The sequence below is a fragment of the Martes martes genome, assembly GCF_963455335.1.
Source record: "Martes martes genome assembly, chromosome: 9".
Classification (NCBI taxonomy): domain Eukaryota; kingdom Metazoa; phylum Chordata; class Mammalia; order Carnivora; family Mustelidae; genus Martes; species Martes martes.
The window spans coordinates 100,059,376-100,076,613 of record NC_137896.1 but is presented as its reverse complement, the minus strand read 5'-3'; the positions used below and the strand labels follow the sequence as shown (position 1 = coordinate 100,076,613).

The 17,238-nt window shown below is 41.7% G+C and overlaps 1 protein-coding gene across 3 annotated transcripts in view; it reads right to left on the bottom strand.

The window, feature by feature from the left end:
- Positions 1-2,101: 2,101 nt before the first annotated feature.
- KDM3A (lysine demethylase 3A) overlaps positions 2,102-17,238 on the bottom strand; it is a 54,017-nt gene continuing 38,880 nt past the window's right edge. For all 3 annotated transcript variants that reach the window (XM_080814574.1, XM_080814575.1, XM_080814576.1), the window contains 10 exons: positions 16,378-16,550; positions 15,761-15,997; positions 14,321-14,492; positions 11,853-11,940; positions 10,825-10,955; positions 7,164-7,283; positions 6,944-7,083; positions 5,103-5,279; positions 4,890-5,024; positions 2,102-3,942 (listed from right to left, as the gene is read on the bottom strand). In XM_080814574.1, coding sequence (XP_080670700.1) covers positions 3,862-3,942; positions 4,890-5,024; positions 5,103-5,279; positions 6,944-7,083; positions 7,164-7,283; positions 10,825-10,955; positions 11,853-11,940; positions 14,321-14,492; positions 15,761-15,997; positions 16,378-16,550 — 1,454 coding nt within the window. In that variant the 3' untranslated portion in view covers positions 2,102-3,861. The remainder of the gene's footprint in view (positions 3,943-4,889; positions 5,025-5,102; positions 5,280-6,943; positions 7,084-7,163; positions 7,284-10,824; positions 10,956-11,852; positions 11,941-14,320; positions 14,493-15,760; positions 15,998-16,377; positions 16,551-17,238) is intronic.

Sequence of the window (17,238 nt, the reverse complement as noted above, 5' to 3'; positions counted from 1 at the left end):
TGTCAAATTTTGCTTCATTTTGAAGCTCTTCTATTAGGTGTGTACCCAATAGGATTATTGTATCTTCCGACTGAGTTGACCGACCCTGTTATGACTGCTGAAACTTTTTCTCTCAAGACAAATACCTTACGACTTCATGCATATGTGGAATCTTAAAAAAGGAAGAAGAAGAAGAAGAAGAAGAAGAAGAAGAAGAAGAAGAAGAAGAAGAAGAAGAAGAAGAACAACCAGACCTATAAATATAGAGGATAACCTGATGATCATCAGAGGAGAGGGAGGTGGGGGATGGGCAAAATGGGTGAAGGGGAGGGGGAGATAGAGGCTTCCAAGTTGCAGGATGATTAACTCACCAGGAAATAAAAGGAACAACATAGGGAATGTAGTCAATGATCATGTAACAGCACTGTAAGGTGACAGATGTAGCTACACTTGGGGTGAGCATATATAATGTATAGAGTTGTTCAATCATGTTGTACACCTGAAATTGATGTAACAGCATCAACTCTAAGCAAATAAAAAAATTTTCCAAAAAAAATATTTTCCCCCCTAAAAACCAACCAAACAAAAAACACTTTCTGGTAATATTCTTTTTCTTAAAAACTTAAAATTGGTATCAATTGGTATCAATAAGCCATACTTACTTTCATAATGATGACTAGTGTTTACATGAACCTACAGTCAAACCGTACCTTTCAAAAGCAGCATATAGTTGAGACTTTTATTATAGTTAGACCATCTTTATCTTGCATTTGGAGTACTCAGGAAAGTCCCATTTGTTCCTTCTTTCCTGCTTTTCTACTCAGTTTTTAAAAAACAAGGAGGTCATTTTCTCATTCAACTTCAAAGGCTTTCCCTATTTGGGAGTTGATTTTTATTTTGGTAAAATATACATAATAAAAAATTGAGCATTTTAACCACTTGTAAGCATACAGTTCAGTGGTAGTAAGTACATTTACAATGTTGTGCAACCCATCACCACCACCCACCTCCAGACCTTCATCAACCCAGACAGATACAAATACTCTGTACCCATTAAACAGGAACTCCCATTACCCCTTCCTCCCAGCCCTGGCAATACCACTCTGTCTCTATGAAATTTGACTATTCTAGGAATATGATTGTATTTCTCCTGTAAGTGGAATCACGTATTTGTCCTTCTGGGTCAGGCTTATTCATCCATGTTGTAGCATGTGCCAGAATTTCCTTCATTTTTAAGATCGAAAAATGCTCCATTGTATGTATAAGCCACATCTTGTTTATCCCTTCATCTGTGATGGACTCTTGGGTTGTTTGCACTTTTTGGCTCTTGCGAATAATGCTGCCATGAACATGTGTGTACAGGTACCTGAATCCTTCCTTTCAATCCTTTGAGTAAACCTAGGAGTGGAGTTGCTGGATCATTAACTGTTTTAACTTTTTAAGAGAAACTTTTTTTTAAGAAAATTTGCCTTCTAAAAGTATTGTTTAATGCTATTATTGTTTAAATGTATCCAGGAGTTTGTAATTTCCCTTGTCCTCCATTTTTTCTTGCATGCTATGGGTTAATTTTCATTTCTAAGGATATCCTTAAAAGTTCCTTCAGTGAGGGACTGAAAATAAATTCTGGTTTTTGTCCGAAAGTTTCCATAAAGTACAGGGAAAGAATTTGGCTGGGTCTGTGTTGCTGTTTTGGGCTCTGGTCTTCAGCACAGAGAGAACAGCGTCTACCTTCTTCTGACCTCCACTGTTGCTGAGGAGAAGTCACCTGTCAGTCACTTCTTTGAGGATCAGGTTTTCCCTACTCTGGCTGCTTTTAAGAACCTACTTGTTTAAGTATTCTTTTAATTTGTTATTATATGTGGATTTTTAAAATTTACCTTGCTTCACTCAGGTGGGCTTCTCCAATCTGATGACTTTGTGAGTACTGGGAAACTGTCTCTCAACACCATACCTCCCCCCCACCCACCATCCTCTTGGCTTTCAGTCCGTGATCACCAGATCTGTTATTTTTTTGGTGTCCTACTTATCAGTTAACATCTCTTTATAGAATCCTATTGTCCAATGCTGTATTCTGTATTTTTACCAATCTCCCAGTTCATAAAAGAACTTTTTTTTGTTGTTTAACTCAGCTGCTAAGTTTCTAACTTTAACCGTCATGTCTCATTTCTATAAATTCCATTCAGCTTCTTCCCATATCTGGTCATTTCTGGAAATCACATTTTTCTATCATATTCCTATACTCTCATTTCTTTTAAGAAGAGCAAGCATTTCAGAATATAAAATAACATTGGATCATTTCAGTCTGTAAATCTCTGCAGGTTTAATATGGCAATCTGAAGGCCCTTGCTGACTCGTGCAGGGTGGCTTTCAGTTTTCGTATTTGTTGTTATAATGTATTTGATTGTGAGTAACAGTCTCGGAACTGTCATTCCCTTGAGGCCTGGCTTGAAGCTGGTTTCCTTTACAAATGACCCAAGTTTTCCTATTCCAGTTGAGGGAAATTTCTAAGTAGCGGTCCCAATTTGAGAGCCAAACCTGCATAAAAGAACTTCTGATAAATTCCCAGGGAAGATATTTCCCACTGATATGGGCAGATACGTCTACCTATCTTTTCCAGGAAATCTATGTTTCTCAAAGTTCATCCATTACAGGTTTTAGCTTAAAGAGGGGGCTGGCATTAGGCAGGGATCTTTGACCTCCTACTCTGAACACATATGAAAAAAACCCACGCTCTAGGCCTTGTCTCTATTAGTCGATTTCAATTTTATTCCTTTTCTTTAGTATAACTATAGCTGTCTAAGAATCAGGGAGATACAGAAAGGTGGCTTCTTGATGAATTTCTTCCATCAGAAAGGACTATTCTAGGTACTCCTGTTCTAAAACTTCTAATAGTCTCCTTTTCCTTTGTAAACTCTTACTTTATGAAAGGCCAAAAGAAAAACAATGTAATTCAATCGCTTTGAAATACCTTTTTAGAACCATTTAACCAATCACTGTTAACTTCCACTCCAAATTTAGCTAACTGGTGATGTTTCTTTGCAGAAGGGTTTGAAAAGGTTTCCACTTGGCTGGGAAGAAACTTATGTCCATGTTAGCATTATTATAATAATCCCAAATCACTATAGCATCTAATTTCTTTGCTTTTAAGATGTGCTCCTGAAGCAACCTCTTAGACTTGTAACATTTGAGAAAAGTGTGTTAAACCTACAACCAGAGGATAACAATGCCAATAAGTAGAGCCAAAATATTATAGGAATACTTTAATGCAAAATGCTTAACACTTAAAATTAGCAAAGCTTCATTTAAATTAAAACTCCATTGAACTAAAGAAAGATGGTTAAACCCAAGAATCGTACAGTAGTTGATTTCTGCTATCTAATGCCAGTCCTAATGCAACACAGCAGGGACTGCACCGTGAGCTGTCGCTTCCTCCGTTGCTCATCTGAGCCCTACGGGGTTGAGGGAGAGGGTACTCAGACAGACACAAAACAAAATACAACCAAATAAACTGCGCAGTGATTCCTAACAGTAATAACCCATTCTGACTAAGCTGTCCAACCCAATAGCTGGGCAGTAACTGCAGGTACTGTTCCCGAGCGGATACGAGGTTTTGTTTTTACAGCATGGTAGAAGTTCTGCACTAGGTGGAAAGTCACAGTTTAAGGATGCATGTTCTGTAAATAGTTCCTACATATACACATTTAGTGTGTGTAAACACTAGAAATATACATTAGACAGAGTACCCTTACCAGTTGGGTACAGTTTAAAAAAGAAGATGAGGTAACATGAATCTCAAAGTCCACAGGAATCCTGCCTGAAGAGTTTGAACAGCTGCCAATAATTCACTTCCAATGTACAGGGGTTAAGGCGTCTCTGGGACCCCTAGGGTTTGCCAAAACTGGATTCACTGGCTTTAAGCATAGCAACTGCATCTTTCACTGCATGGTAGATCACATTCTTCACCTAAAAGAATGGCAGAAATTATGGTAGGTTATCACTAAATCCACAATCTGTCACCAAGACTACACATTTCCCCTGCCAGTTTTACTACCATTCTAAAGTTCAAACTTGGTATTCAAAATGTCAGTGCTTAAAAGGGACCTAGACTCCTTTAGGCCAGTATCTCATACACATTTTAAACTCATGCCTCCTTTTCCCCCTTCCATAGGTTTTGATGTCCCATGACCCTGAGCCTGGTGAGTACAGGGAGAGGCAAGCCTCAAGGTACAATTTTTCAAAACTTGTATGTTCCCCTAGTTTTCCAAACATAAAACTATGTTACATAACTCACTACTGAAAGCATCTTTAAACCCACTCTCTGAGATCTTCTTTGGATCCCAGAGATTCTGTTCTGCTCTACTCAAGGATGAGAACACCACAGCACTAAAAGTCTTTGTTCAAGACCAATGTCTGGCAATTGAGCCAGGGTCAGAAGTCAAATATGTATTTTTTTCTTTAAGATTTATTTGAGAGACAGAAAGAGCATGTGCACTCAAGCACAAGTGGGACAGAGGGAGAGGGAGAGAATCCCAAGCAGACTCTGTCCTCAGTGTAGAGCCCAGACATGGTCCTCAATCTCACGACCCTAAGATCACAACCCAAACTGAAACCGAGTCAGACACTTGACCGACTACACCAACCAGGTCCCTCAAAGATCTATTTGTTTTAATTACCCAAGTGTTTCTCTTGGGGCACAGTCCCTTTTAGAGTTTAAACAATCAGAAACCAAGGTGACACTTCCTCTATGTTCATTCCTCCTTGGCCTAAGTAGACAGTGAAACTACACATGAAGTCACTTCATCAACTCACTGTACCCAGTGTGACATAGCCAAGTTCACTGACTCTCTTTAGGTCAGTAATGGACCATGAAGCGAGAGAGAGAGAATGCCAAGAACCAGTGATACTGTTACCTGCAATTTATCTTCATGATTGGTATGAGTCTGTGACAGATAACGGAATTCCTGAGTAAGCCAGAAACAGTGTTTAACATGCTCTGGAGAAACAAAATCTTCAGCCACTTTAATACAGCTATATAAGTTATGAACCTGGAAAACACAAGTTACATCAGTAACACACATGCAAAAGATAATACAGTGTAAAGAGAATAAAGTAATGTTTCTTGCCTGATGTGGAGCTCCTGCTGGGATAAATACCACATCCCCAAGAAACTGTACAATAGCCCAGCCTTGAACTCCGTACTCTTGATGAAGACGCTTTCTTAGTGATCGGTCTAAATACCAGCTCTGATCATGAATGGGATCATGGTCTGCTGGGTTTTCTTGACCCTGCTCTTCTGATACCTAGAATACATTTGAAATATTATGAAACTGAGTAACACACTGAGGCACAATAAGGGCATTCCCCCGCTCCCCCCCGCCAGGCCCCCAAATGGTGTGGGCAGACAACAGATGTCACCAGGCCTTCCTTAACAGGTACCCCACTGGCAGAAAGAGACAAATAACACTCAAAGTCATTAACTGAAAGAACCAGGAGAAGATTGAAAGAAAATGTGGCTTTCCCTTCTGTCATTTCCAACACTCTCTGCCTGGCAGTCAGCGTATTTTTCTTTTTTTTTTTTTTAATTATTTTTTTTTAATTTTTTTATTTTAATAAACATATAATGTATTTTTATCCCCAGGGGTACAGGTCTGTGAATCGCCAGGTTTACACATTTCACAGCACTCATCATAGCACATACCCTCCCCAATGTCCATTTATTTCCCCACCACCCTCTCCCGTCCTCCCTCCCCCAATCAGCGTATTTTTCTAAATACTATGTTTGGACAACACTTTGGTCTAGACTTTTGAATGTAAGTAGGCTCGAGTTCCTCAGATATAGACTTCCGTATGGCAGCTATTAAAAATCTGTATTCATTTCACAATCCGAGTCACTGAGCAGTCCTAAAGACAGCTACAGATTAAATATGTTTATTCTAAACACAGTATTTGGCAACAGAGACCCACAGACTCAGGGAGATGCTATCGGAGGAACAATACGGTGACCAGTAGGTTTTGGAAGAGTCAGATTATCCTGTTAGAAACAGCTTAATTCAAACCAATGCTGGTTAAGGACCTACCTGATACCAGGCAACAGGGTAGGGTGTTCAGATCTGATCCTCATGAACAACTAAAGAGTATCAGCCACAGATACCCTGGCTGATAAAAACCGAATCCACCCATCTTTCCAGTTGCCTAGAATTTCCACACACAGGCCTTGCTGAACTGACAACTGCTGGAAACTTGGAATCTTAAAAGCCCCTGTATTCCTCTTTCCTATGGCCCTTTGCAAGCTAATGGCCACAAGTAATGCCTGAGGCTTTCCTGACCTACTACTAAATGAGGGTGGACAAAACCCACAGGGACCTAAATAACTCACTCAGAACACAGGCATCAAGGGCCAAGGAATTACACATGAATTTCTGAGGTACTCAGATTTTTAAAGCGGTAAAAACAAATAGTTGCTAAAACAATCAGAGGAACAAACCTGAAGGGAGAGCACAAAAATCTCCAAATGCACTATAATGTAAAACACAGTCATTGGGGCGCGTGGGTGGCTCAGTGGATTAATACCTCTGCCTTTGGCTCAGGTCATGATCCCAGGGTCCTGCGATTGAGCCCCGCATTGGGCTCTCTGCTCAGCAGGGATCCTGCTTCCCTTCCTCTTTCTCTGCCTGCCTCTCTGCCTACTTGTGATCTCTGTCTGTCAAATTAATAAATAAAATCTTAAAAAAAGAAAAAAAAACACAGTCATAAGACAAGGCCTCTTCTCAGAGGTGTGCGCTTGATCATTTAGAAATCTTTGTTCCTCAGCAACCAGCTTCAGCCTAGTCAATCAGACACGGAGAGATTAAACTTTTGAGGTTATGATTATTGCCCGACGGCCAGTCAGTTCTCGACATGGAGTAGTTTCTAAGAGTGCTATTCTCCATGCCTGTCTTCATAAGCCATAGGATAGAAAGCACACCTTTTTAAGGAATTCTCGTATTTTCTCCGTGTCCTTTGCAGCATATATGTGCCAGAGGGCTCCTGGCTTTTCTTTTCCTTCAATAAATCGCTTTATTGTGAGTTCATCAGAATCTCCATCTTGGATGGTTTTAAGGACTTCTGGAGCAAGAAAAAAGCAAATATCAGACCACAGTCTCCAACTCAGAGGGTAAGCCTCACTTCTATGCTTAGCACCCTACCTTCTTCTTGGTCACACTGTCCTTTGGGAATTCCCACATACACCATAACATTAGCTGCATCAGATACATCTAAGTGAAGATTTGTTGTTCCGTATTTCCTGTCTTCTGGAGTAATTAATCCTGTCAACAGAAAACACCTTAAATTTATCGAGATGATGAAGGCTGCCACTGTCTCTCTCCCACTTCCTGGGAGATACCTGGTCACAAAATTTAAAAGCTGCCTCTTATATAAATCATGTAAAAGAGAACAATATTTAAGTTATGTTGCCCTTTCAATGTTGCAAGAAAAAAATCTCATCAAATAGTTAATTATAAAAATAAAAAACCAAGTCCTAACACTAGGACTTGTTTCTGATGATAGGCAAAGTAGGTCCTTGATAGACTCTCCTGCGAAGAACAACTAAAAATCCTGGATGAAATTATTGAAAAAAAATTCTTTTAATGAAACAATGTGCCAGCAAGAAAAGAAATACTCATAAACTAAAAAACTAGAAAGCAGGACTCGGGAATGGTAAAGTGGCTCAAGCTGGAATCTGCCAAAAGGACATGTGCTCAACCAGTTCTCAAGCTTTGGCTGTGACAGCCTAGAGTGCTCTGGGGCAAAACATAAGGCCCCGGGCCCACTCCAGATGGGGAATCTAACAGAAAGCCCCCTCACATACGCATAAAGCTGGAACCTCAAATGGCTATACACTCAGAACAAGAGAGAACACTGCCCAATGCATTCCTCTGGGTTCCCTCAACTGTCAAAAAAAAAAAGGTGGGGAGGAGGGTAGTGAGCCAACACATGAAGTCCTGGTTGGTGCTCATAGTCTGAAACTTTCATCTCTTAGCCCAGGAAAAGACTTGCCTTGCTCAGCAATCACCTTGACGCTCACCAAGCTCTGTGGTCACCATGGACAGCCCACCCTGACATGCATGGGCAGCAGAGAGAAGTATGGCTCATAGGGGGCAAGCAGAGGCCATCTGCTAACCCACCAGCCCCTGAAACAGCTGTTTTATTTGGAGGAGGCCAAGGGACTTCCCTCCAGCTTGCCAGAGCCTTGCAGTTTGAGGAGCAGCTCAACACAGGAGAGGGCACCCCGTAACTTCAATCTGGGGCGGCAGCCTTAGGAGCCCTGTACTGTAGTGATTTCCTTTCTTTCCATTTAGCCAAACTATCTGTCCTAGGAGAGGGCTGAATATTAAGTATTCAGGCAAAATCAAAGGATGTGCTTTAAAGGGGATTTGTTCTAAAATGGTGAAGGAAAAATAGAACAGGAGGGAATAATGAGACAATCATGGCAAAAAACTGATAGCTGCTATAACTGGAGGTAAGTATATGGGGAGTCACTGTATTAGACTCCAAGTTCTGAGTGCATTTAAGAAGGAAAAGCAATTAACGGGATAGAAGGAAAATGATTGAAATGGACAGTTATAAATGACAGCATGGATGATTACCCAAAAGTCTGGTTCTATTTATATAAAGCTCAAACAGGTTAAAACCGAAAAGAATATTCTGCAAGAATACAAGCATACACGGCGGTGTTACAAGCGTATGGGCATGCTGAACACAAACTGTAGGATGGCAGGTAACCCTGCGCCGGGAAGGGCGGGCACGAGATGGGAGGAAAGGAAGGAAGAGTGAACAGGTCTCAGAGCTCGGCCAGGCTGCCTGCTCCTTGGCCAGCGCCAAAGGGAGGAAAAGCATTGTGCCAAACGAAGACGGAAGCAAAACCTACCCAGCTACCAGCCCAACACTTATCCACAGGCAGCTACAGGCGACAGCACGCTGCTAAAACAGTCTGTAAACGGAGAGTCTAAACTCCAACAGAACCGAGATTATAAAAACATAAAGGTCCCAGGGAAAGGATTCCTGAACATAACACCGTGGACAGTCATGAAGACTACAGGAGCTGACACAATGGGGGCTGCTGGGTGACAGCACTGGGGTTCGGGGCAGAGAGCAACAAAACTGGCCTAGAAATCAGGAGACCCAACGTCCTAGTCCCAGACCTGCTACTGACTGACCCTGGTACGTCCTGAGCAGGTCACTGTCCCTGCCACTGTCCTGAAGTTCCAGCCCCCATGGGTAACACTGGTGGTGGTACTGGGGATGGAGAGATGCTGACTCTCTCTCCAAAGAGCTTTTTCACCCTACTCTGCCTGAGGACTCTCAGCTCAATCATCCCATCTTTGAAAATGAGCATATTTCATATTTTCAATCCCTACCTGCTGACTCTGGACAGGAACAAGAGTAACACTGCCATCTATCTGTTCTTGTCTATGCTGCTAAGCTGTTTAAACCAGGCCAACAATTTATTCTGGAAACTTCTCAGGTAACCACTTCTACCCCATAAAGCTTCAAGAGGCATACAAAGCATTATGCAACACTATACCATTTACTTCAGTGGAAAAATACTTTCATTCACATAAGTTCACGTAAATATCTGCTAGAAGCAGAGTACGTCCTGAGACCCCAACCAACTAGCTGCTCTGCAGGGCTTGAGAGAAGAAAACTCAGCCAGTGAACATGGTATAGGCCCACAGCGTACACAGGGCTCTCCAAACTGAAACCTGACATGTAAAGGGAATACGCCAGGGGACTTCACCTGCTGTGTCCTCTCTCCCACAGACCATTTTCTCACCCTACCCTGGCAGAATGCTCTCAGACATCTAAGCTGTGGGAGCTCCCCAACATAAACTCCATTCTCAAAATGTTCACTGACCCCATCCCAGGTGGATCCCTGGACTAACTCTACCATAACAGAAGAACTGTGGGGCTGAGATCCAAAGCCCTGCTCTTCTCGGCCCCCAACAGTCTCCGGAGAACATGGCAAAGATGCCAAGGGACTCTGTCCTTTTTTCAGGAGGGTTGTCAGCCTCAGGACTGAGAGACTGGACTTTAGAGTAATTATGAGAGGACCGAATAAAACTGAAGTAGTAATTTCTAGAAGGACTGGGAAAAATGGGGTCCAAATAATATAAAAGACAAAAGCGAAGTCAATAAATGATCCAAACAACTGAAACTTCATTCAACAATCCATCAATAAACAATTCCTTCAAAACAACCAACTATAGTCGAGATCTAAATAAAGACCCAACAGAAAACTGGTCAAGGTCACAGGAATAATGATGAAAGACAACTCTGGTTACCGAGGAAATCAATCTCTATCCTGTGCAATCTCCCTTGCTGGATAGTTTAGGGAGTCATGCCTACACAATGAAAATCCAATTCAGAGGGTGCTTCTGATACTAACTTAAGTAACAAACTACTACCCCCAACATGGGGGTATTTACGTGTGGCAGATGTTGAAACAGCTAGAATGCCAGCAGACTGACTTTAAAATGAGTAACAAAGTCAGATCAATTTAATGATGTGCCATACAACCACCAAAATTAAAAACTATTAAGCAACACAAAGATTTTACGATAGAACGAGGTGTAGAAAAGAGAAAAATAAAAAATTGCATACATCCCTACAACTGCAACTATGAAAACGAAATACACCTACACGTGAAAAAGAATGAAAGGAAATATGCAAAAATGAAGCCCACTGCTGTGTGAAGTGTTAGGACTATAGAGGTCTTCCATCTCCACCTCCCTCAAGAGCAACTTTCCAAACATTTTGACATGCTCTATTTCCGTTATAATTTTTTCAAGTTAGCCATTTCTTCCTTACCATAAGCATTATACATCTTGGGACCGAGATCTGGCCTCACAAAGTAGTTTGGCAGCCTGGAGGCCAAGTTTAGTTTGCCATCTCTCCTTGTGTACTCAGGCAGTGGAATATTAGCCATCAGATCATCAAACCTGGAACAAGAGAACCAAGCATTTGCAAAATAAGCTTGTGTTATCTATGGACAAGGATTAGATAAGGATCTAATCCATCACTGTGTGGTCTGTTTTGTTCCTTCTTACCAAAAGGAACCAATAAAAATATCTGTACTTGTAGAGATGGAGAAAGCTTTCCTTGAACAATATTTAAGAGTAGAATTACAGTAGTTATGAACAAAGATATCGTCTTTCTCTCACACATCACCCATCTTTATCAAAGTGATCTGGAGTATTTCAGACAAAAGATCTGAGCAGTAACTTCCTGATAAGAAGTGACCCTCAGGGATTTATTATTCATTAGTTCTAAGGATCCTTTCCAAGGTTCAAGCTCAAATCAGGAAAATGGATCTACCAATTCAGCTGTCTTGTCTAATGCACTATCATTACACTGAACCCTGATAGGTCCAATCCCAATACTGCCTCCAAGTCAGAGGCTGCACACGTCATTTGGCCTCTTCTCTGGCACAGCACTAAAATGGAAATGTATGAACCTTTCACTGGCCAAATCTCAAAGTTAGTAACTTCTTTATCTTATTTAAAACACAGATCTCCAAAGACTATAGTCTAGAAATAAAATATCAGCATCAGTAAAACTATTCCATACCCCCCTCCCACCCCCTGCTTTTTTTTCTGAGAGAGAGAGAGCACAAGAGGGGAGAGGGTCAGAGGGAGAAGCAGACTCCCCACTGAGCAGGGAGTCCAATGTGGGACTTTGGGATCATGACCTGAGCCGAAGGTAGTCACTTCACCAACTGAGCCACCCAGGTGCCTTCATCTTCTCCTTTTGAAAAACTCTTTTCTCACCACCTCAAGAAGAATTTATCCTATCAAGTCAAGGACAGAATCATCCCTCCCCCTGGCCAATAATCATACCTAGAAGGCATCATATCTCTAAAATCCTCTCCTGGTGGCCAGTCCTTAAGTTTCAACACCATTGGTTCTTTTTCATTTTTCAAGCGGTCTGAAAGGTAACCAGAATTACTGATTTGTTACTATTCATAACTCAGAAACAGACCAAAATAAATGGCAAATCAGCATTTTATGCTTAACAATGTGAATAAAATTCTTCTCTGCAAAATCTTCATAACCTGATACATTTAGTACATAAATACTTTTTAACAATTCCCCGCCTGCCAATTACCAACTATTATATTTCTACACTGCCCAGAAACCCATTCATACCTAGGAGGCAGCACGGGAATGGCAAAATAAAAATTACAATCTAATCTTTCCTAGATGTTTATAAAACTGCTGCTCCTCATTCTTTGAGATTTCAGCCACCCCCTTTCGCCCATTACACATAGTTGGGTGTTTTGACAGTTGTTTGTCTCAGATCCAGTATTTTCCTAATACATAGTATTCTGGAAGAAGAGAGCAGCTCCCTAACTAATAAACAGCAATGCACTTTAACAATAAGAGGTCACAAATGTTTAGGAGACAAGGTTTTCTAAGGCTACTATGAAATAAAAATGACTTGTCTTGCTCAAAGAGACTGAAACTAGCTGATGTTCTGTCCAGGGACAAGTAGGGCCAACAGCACCACACGGTTTAGTCAGAACTATTACCTGTGGCAAATAATGCCAAGGAACCAAGAACCAAGTTCTGATTGAAAAAGACGTTGATAATTACAATCAACAGCAATGACAACTACTATTTCATTTCTTGCTGTGCTCCAGTCTCTGCCAACTGTCTTAACCATTTAATCCTTACAACTAAACCCAATATCCCAATGAGATTAGGCATCATTTAATATTCCTATTTGGGGACGAGGAAACTGACAGACACACCCAAGGTCACCCAGCTACTAAGTGGCAGAATTGGGATGGAACCCAGGTTTGACTTCAGACCCCATACTCTTGAGGACTAACATCTGTGTAATGTTTTGTAGTCAACCAAATACAGTCCCATAACCTAGTTTAAATAAATGCATACTCCAGGAGAAAATGGGAAAATATAGGTTAACAGTGTGTGTTCAGAATAGCAGCAGTATGTCACTGTGGGTGGGGTGCTGGGGATGTGCGCAACAGAATCATCAGCAAAGAACGGGCAAGCTATAGTTGACTTGGAGCTGTTTTCACCATCGGCTGGCATGAGGAAGTTTGAGTCCCAAGAAAATTAAGCTACCAAGCTCCTACACACAACAAGGATGTATCAAGAGACAGGATTTGAATTCAGGCCTCAGTGGAAAGCTTCAAAAGACCTGTTCTCCAGACACAGCGTTTAGGGGCTGCCTCAGCTGCACAGCACTGTCCTTTTCCCAGGACACCAGTATCTACAGACTGAGGGAGAGAGGGGGACAAAGGCCCTGTAATGTTCCACTTCAGCCCAGTCTGAGACAATGAAGGTCAATACTTGCTTCAGAACTCCTTGCAAGACTGGCTGAGGCTCTGCAGAGCCTGCACTGCAGCTGACTCCTTTCCCTGCTCAGTCCTGCTTTCTCCTCCTTTGTTTCACAGATGCTGATCCCTAAGTAACCATCTTCTGCCTGAAACTCCATTTCAGCAGCTACTTGTGGAAAACATCTTCACGCCTTATATTAAAAAGTCAGCCGTAACTTTGTTTTAAAGCTTATTGAAGGTATGAACTATAATCTGTAAATGTGGGTAAAAAGGAGTAAAGAAACAGTAGATTAAAGGTGTAAGTGTGTCTAAAAAAATGAGAGTGATGAATGAGTAAACTTGAATTATTGCACGTCTGAAGAATTAACTGGCCAAACCCTCTAGCAGGGATGGGGGCCTGGTGATGGTGATGTGAATGAATCCTTGTAACCGTGTACTGATGGGCCAGTACACAGAAAGGGCCAAGCCTCAGGACCAGACACACGAGCCCTCTCACTGCCTCAACAGCCCCCAGCGGAGGTGCAGCAGGCAGTGACCAGGATACCCCGCCGTGTTAAGTGAATTCACATTCCCTGGCATCTTCAGGTCCACTTACCTTGTTAAACAGTAGTTAAAATTTTTAAAGCAAAAAAGGATGCATGCAGGTGAAACACACATAAACCCACCAGCCTTGAGTCACAAGCCCTGGCTTTGTGCTCTGCTCCCCCCGGGCACAAGTGAAAGCACAGAATGCCTGTCACAGGACAGACGTGGCACCACCTGTAGAACAGATGCCCGAAACCTCACCTAAGGAACCACAAAGTGAATGTTGCCTTGGTTCTAAAGCATAATAAACTTCTAAAAAAGGGGTGGGGGTGGAGAAGAGATAAGACACGAATTTTAAACTCCAACTCATGGAGTTGCCACTGATGCATGTTGTTGCCATTGAAGGGCTTCAGACTCCTGCTACTCCTGTGCCCTCCTTTCACAACTTAACTCCCTTCAAAGGTCTTTCATACATACTTGGAACATCTTCAAATCCATCCCAGAAGTCTCCTACTGTGGCTCCTGTGATGATTTCATTGGTCCTACAGTTAACCAGGTCGACTTCCTGATTCCCAAACTCTTTCCTGAAGGATTCAGGTTTCCAAAGCTCAGAGTTCAATTTATGATGCACTCCTGACACCATCACTGGCTAAAAGAAGAGAATAAAGACTTTAGTTTGAACTCCCCCAGCTCTGTCCCCAAACCAAAGGCAGCCCCTTTCCAAACCGCTGCTTGTTTGTTTCTCGGTGACTGGTCCTCAGTGTCAGATCCTGAGGTGGCAGCTTAGTGCTCTGAGCTCCCACAGCACCACCTGTCTTCATGTACTCCTTCCTCCTTGCTCTCAAACTACATTAGTAAGCTTCCAGAAGCAAGGAGCCCATCTTTTGACTCGGAGGCCATCACTCACAGAATACCAACACCAAGGCTCAGGACCAGGCAGGGAATGTAAAGGAGGGACAAAGGTGGTAGGACTGTCCTGTCCACAAGGGGTGCTGCCAATGGTCTCTGGCCTATTCCTGTCAGGCAGGAATGTGGACCTGCAGTTGCCAAGACAAGCCAGAAATCCCAGTCTTTACATGAAATAGCCTAACTAAAACACGGAGAAGTTCAATTTTTTTTTTTTTTTAAACATTATGGAATCCAAACAAAACATGGCTGGTAGATTGTATTCAGCCTATTATCATCATGAGCAAATCTTATCTAGTATACAGGGCTGAAAAATTATGTAGGAATTTTTTTTTGGTTAAATACATGTATTTCTCTATTTGGCAATTCCCCAAGTCCTGGCCTTGTCTAAGAATACAGTGTTCCTTTAGTGAGGACTCCATTTGGCCCAGAAGAAAAGCCAAAGATCCAGAATACTAAAGCCAAAACAAGAAAGCAGAGGAGCAGGTCCACAAAGCCATGCATCTCCCAAACCATCAATCAAAAAACAATGCAGGCCCCTGGGAGACCACACACCACTCCAAGAGGGCACCACGTGGCTCTGGCCCACCTAAAATCACCCTCAGCATAAGGGTTTTAATTCAGGACAGAGAGACATGTGATTCTGACTATATTCTGTCTAATCCCCCAAGCTCCATCAGCCTTACTCTTGCTCATTCCTTCCGCTGAGGTTCATCACCCAAGAATCACAGAGCCCAAAAAGCATACATCAAATATCCAAAGATGACTGGTTTAGGAATAATCAAAACCTCACTGGAAGAGAGCTCAGGAATGTCTGCAGTAAAAAAAATAGGACTCACAGCTACGGTGCCTTAATTACATTCACCCTAAACAATAAAGTACAAAAAGAGCAGATAAAAAACCCTTACAACTGAAGGGTGGCGGGATGCGGGGGCAGGACTGTCAGAAGCCTACTGAAAGAACAGAGGAAGGGGCTCTGAACTGAGTTGGGGGAAAAGAGGCCCCTCTTACCTGTCCTTGTTTCCAGCACTCCCTAAACACATTCCAGTTGCTCTTGTTGTTGGGATCTTGGAGGCATAGCAAGCGATTATCACAAAGCCAATAGTGAGGAGTGTCAAAGCCCAGAATGCTGGGCTTAATGGTCAGTCCTTGAGGCCTCTTAGAGAAATCAGAAGACGCCTTATTTTGCACCAAAGAGGCAAAGATGTCATCAAGGATTTTTGGTGTATTTTTCAGTCCATTTTCTGTCTGAATTTAAGAAAGAACACAAGTCTTTAAATAGGTCATTCCCTACCATCAAAAAATCCATTCCTACAACGCTAGCGTTAAGTATCAAATATCCAGAAGAGTCCAAGTCAGGACCCTAAGACAAATAGGTAAGTTCCCTTCCCCCACTTGACATTACAACTCACAGAAGTAGGTAAAGAAAAAGTTTAACAGGAAAAAAATGGCCCATCTCGGTACACTAACCCTGCAAAGCCCACCTGCTAATGAAACCTTCTGTACCCATGAAAGAAAGCCTAAGATTCCTATCTTCTTTCTACTGTCTGTTTCAATTTTTTTGGTCTCTTCCCATTCTGACTCCATTCATTTTTATAAGACAAAATATAAATAAAACAAATATATACCTTTCCTGCAGAAGAATTCAAGAGATTTCGGAGGAAACCAGAATTGTTGTTGCTTACAGGTGTTAAAATTGTGCTGTTAAAGGTGTGGAGGACTGTGCTGGATTTGCTCAAAGGAGGGAGGGGTGGAAGGCATTTGATTTCATTCTTCAGAATTGGCATCGTTGGTTGTTTTTCTAGAAACAAAACCAAAAACATCCAGATGGAAAAGCATTCCAAAAGGCAAATCCCTTATTTGTCTTCTATTAATAGAATTACTTTGGGACTTGGATTTCATTTACTTTAGAACAAAAAAACTTAAGAGGATAAATGCCAATAAATCATTGACTGAGACAAGGATTTCCAAGACAATTTCCAAGGATTTCCAAAACAAGTAGTACACAACATTCAAGGTAAGATTATATTAATTGGGTTTTTTAAAATTTCCTCCCCCCAGTATAGCTGACAATATTCCTTTAGTTTCAGGTGTCCAACATCGTGATTCAATTTCTCTGTTATGCTGTGCTCACTGCAAGTACAGCTCTCATCTGTCAGCATACGACATTGTTAAAATACCATGGACTGTAATCCCTATTGTTGTGCCTTTTATTCCTGTATCACCTTCATTCCATAACTGGAAGCCTGTATCTCCCACCTCCTTCACCCATCCCACCACCCCATATCCCCCTTTGGTAATCATAGGTCTAACTCTATTTTTTGTTTATTCATTTGTTTTTTTAGATTCCACGCATCAGTGAAATCATGGTGCAAATGATGTTTCTTAAACTTCCACTTTCTATCTGCTTGCTCCTGGTATACATAACATCATTTTTATAAATTAACATTGTAACTGGCAATCTTGATAGATATGTATTTATTAGATAT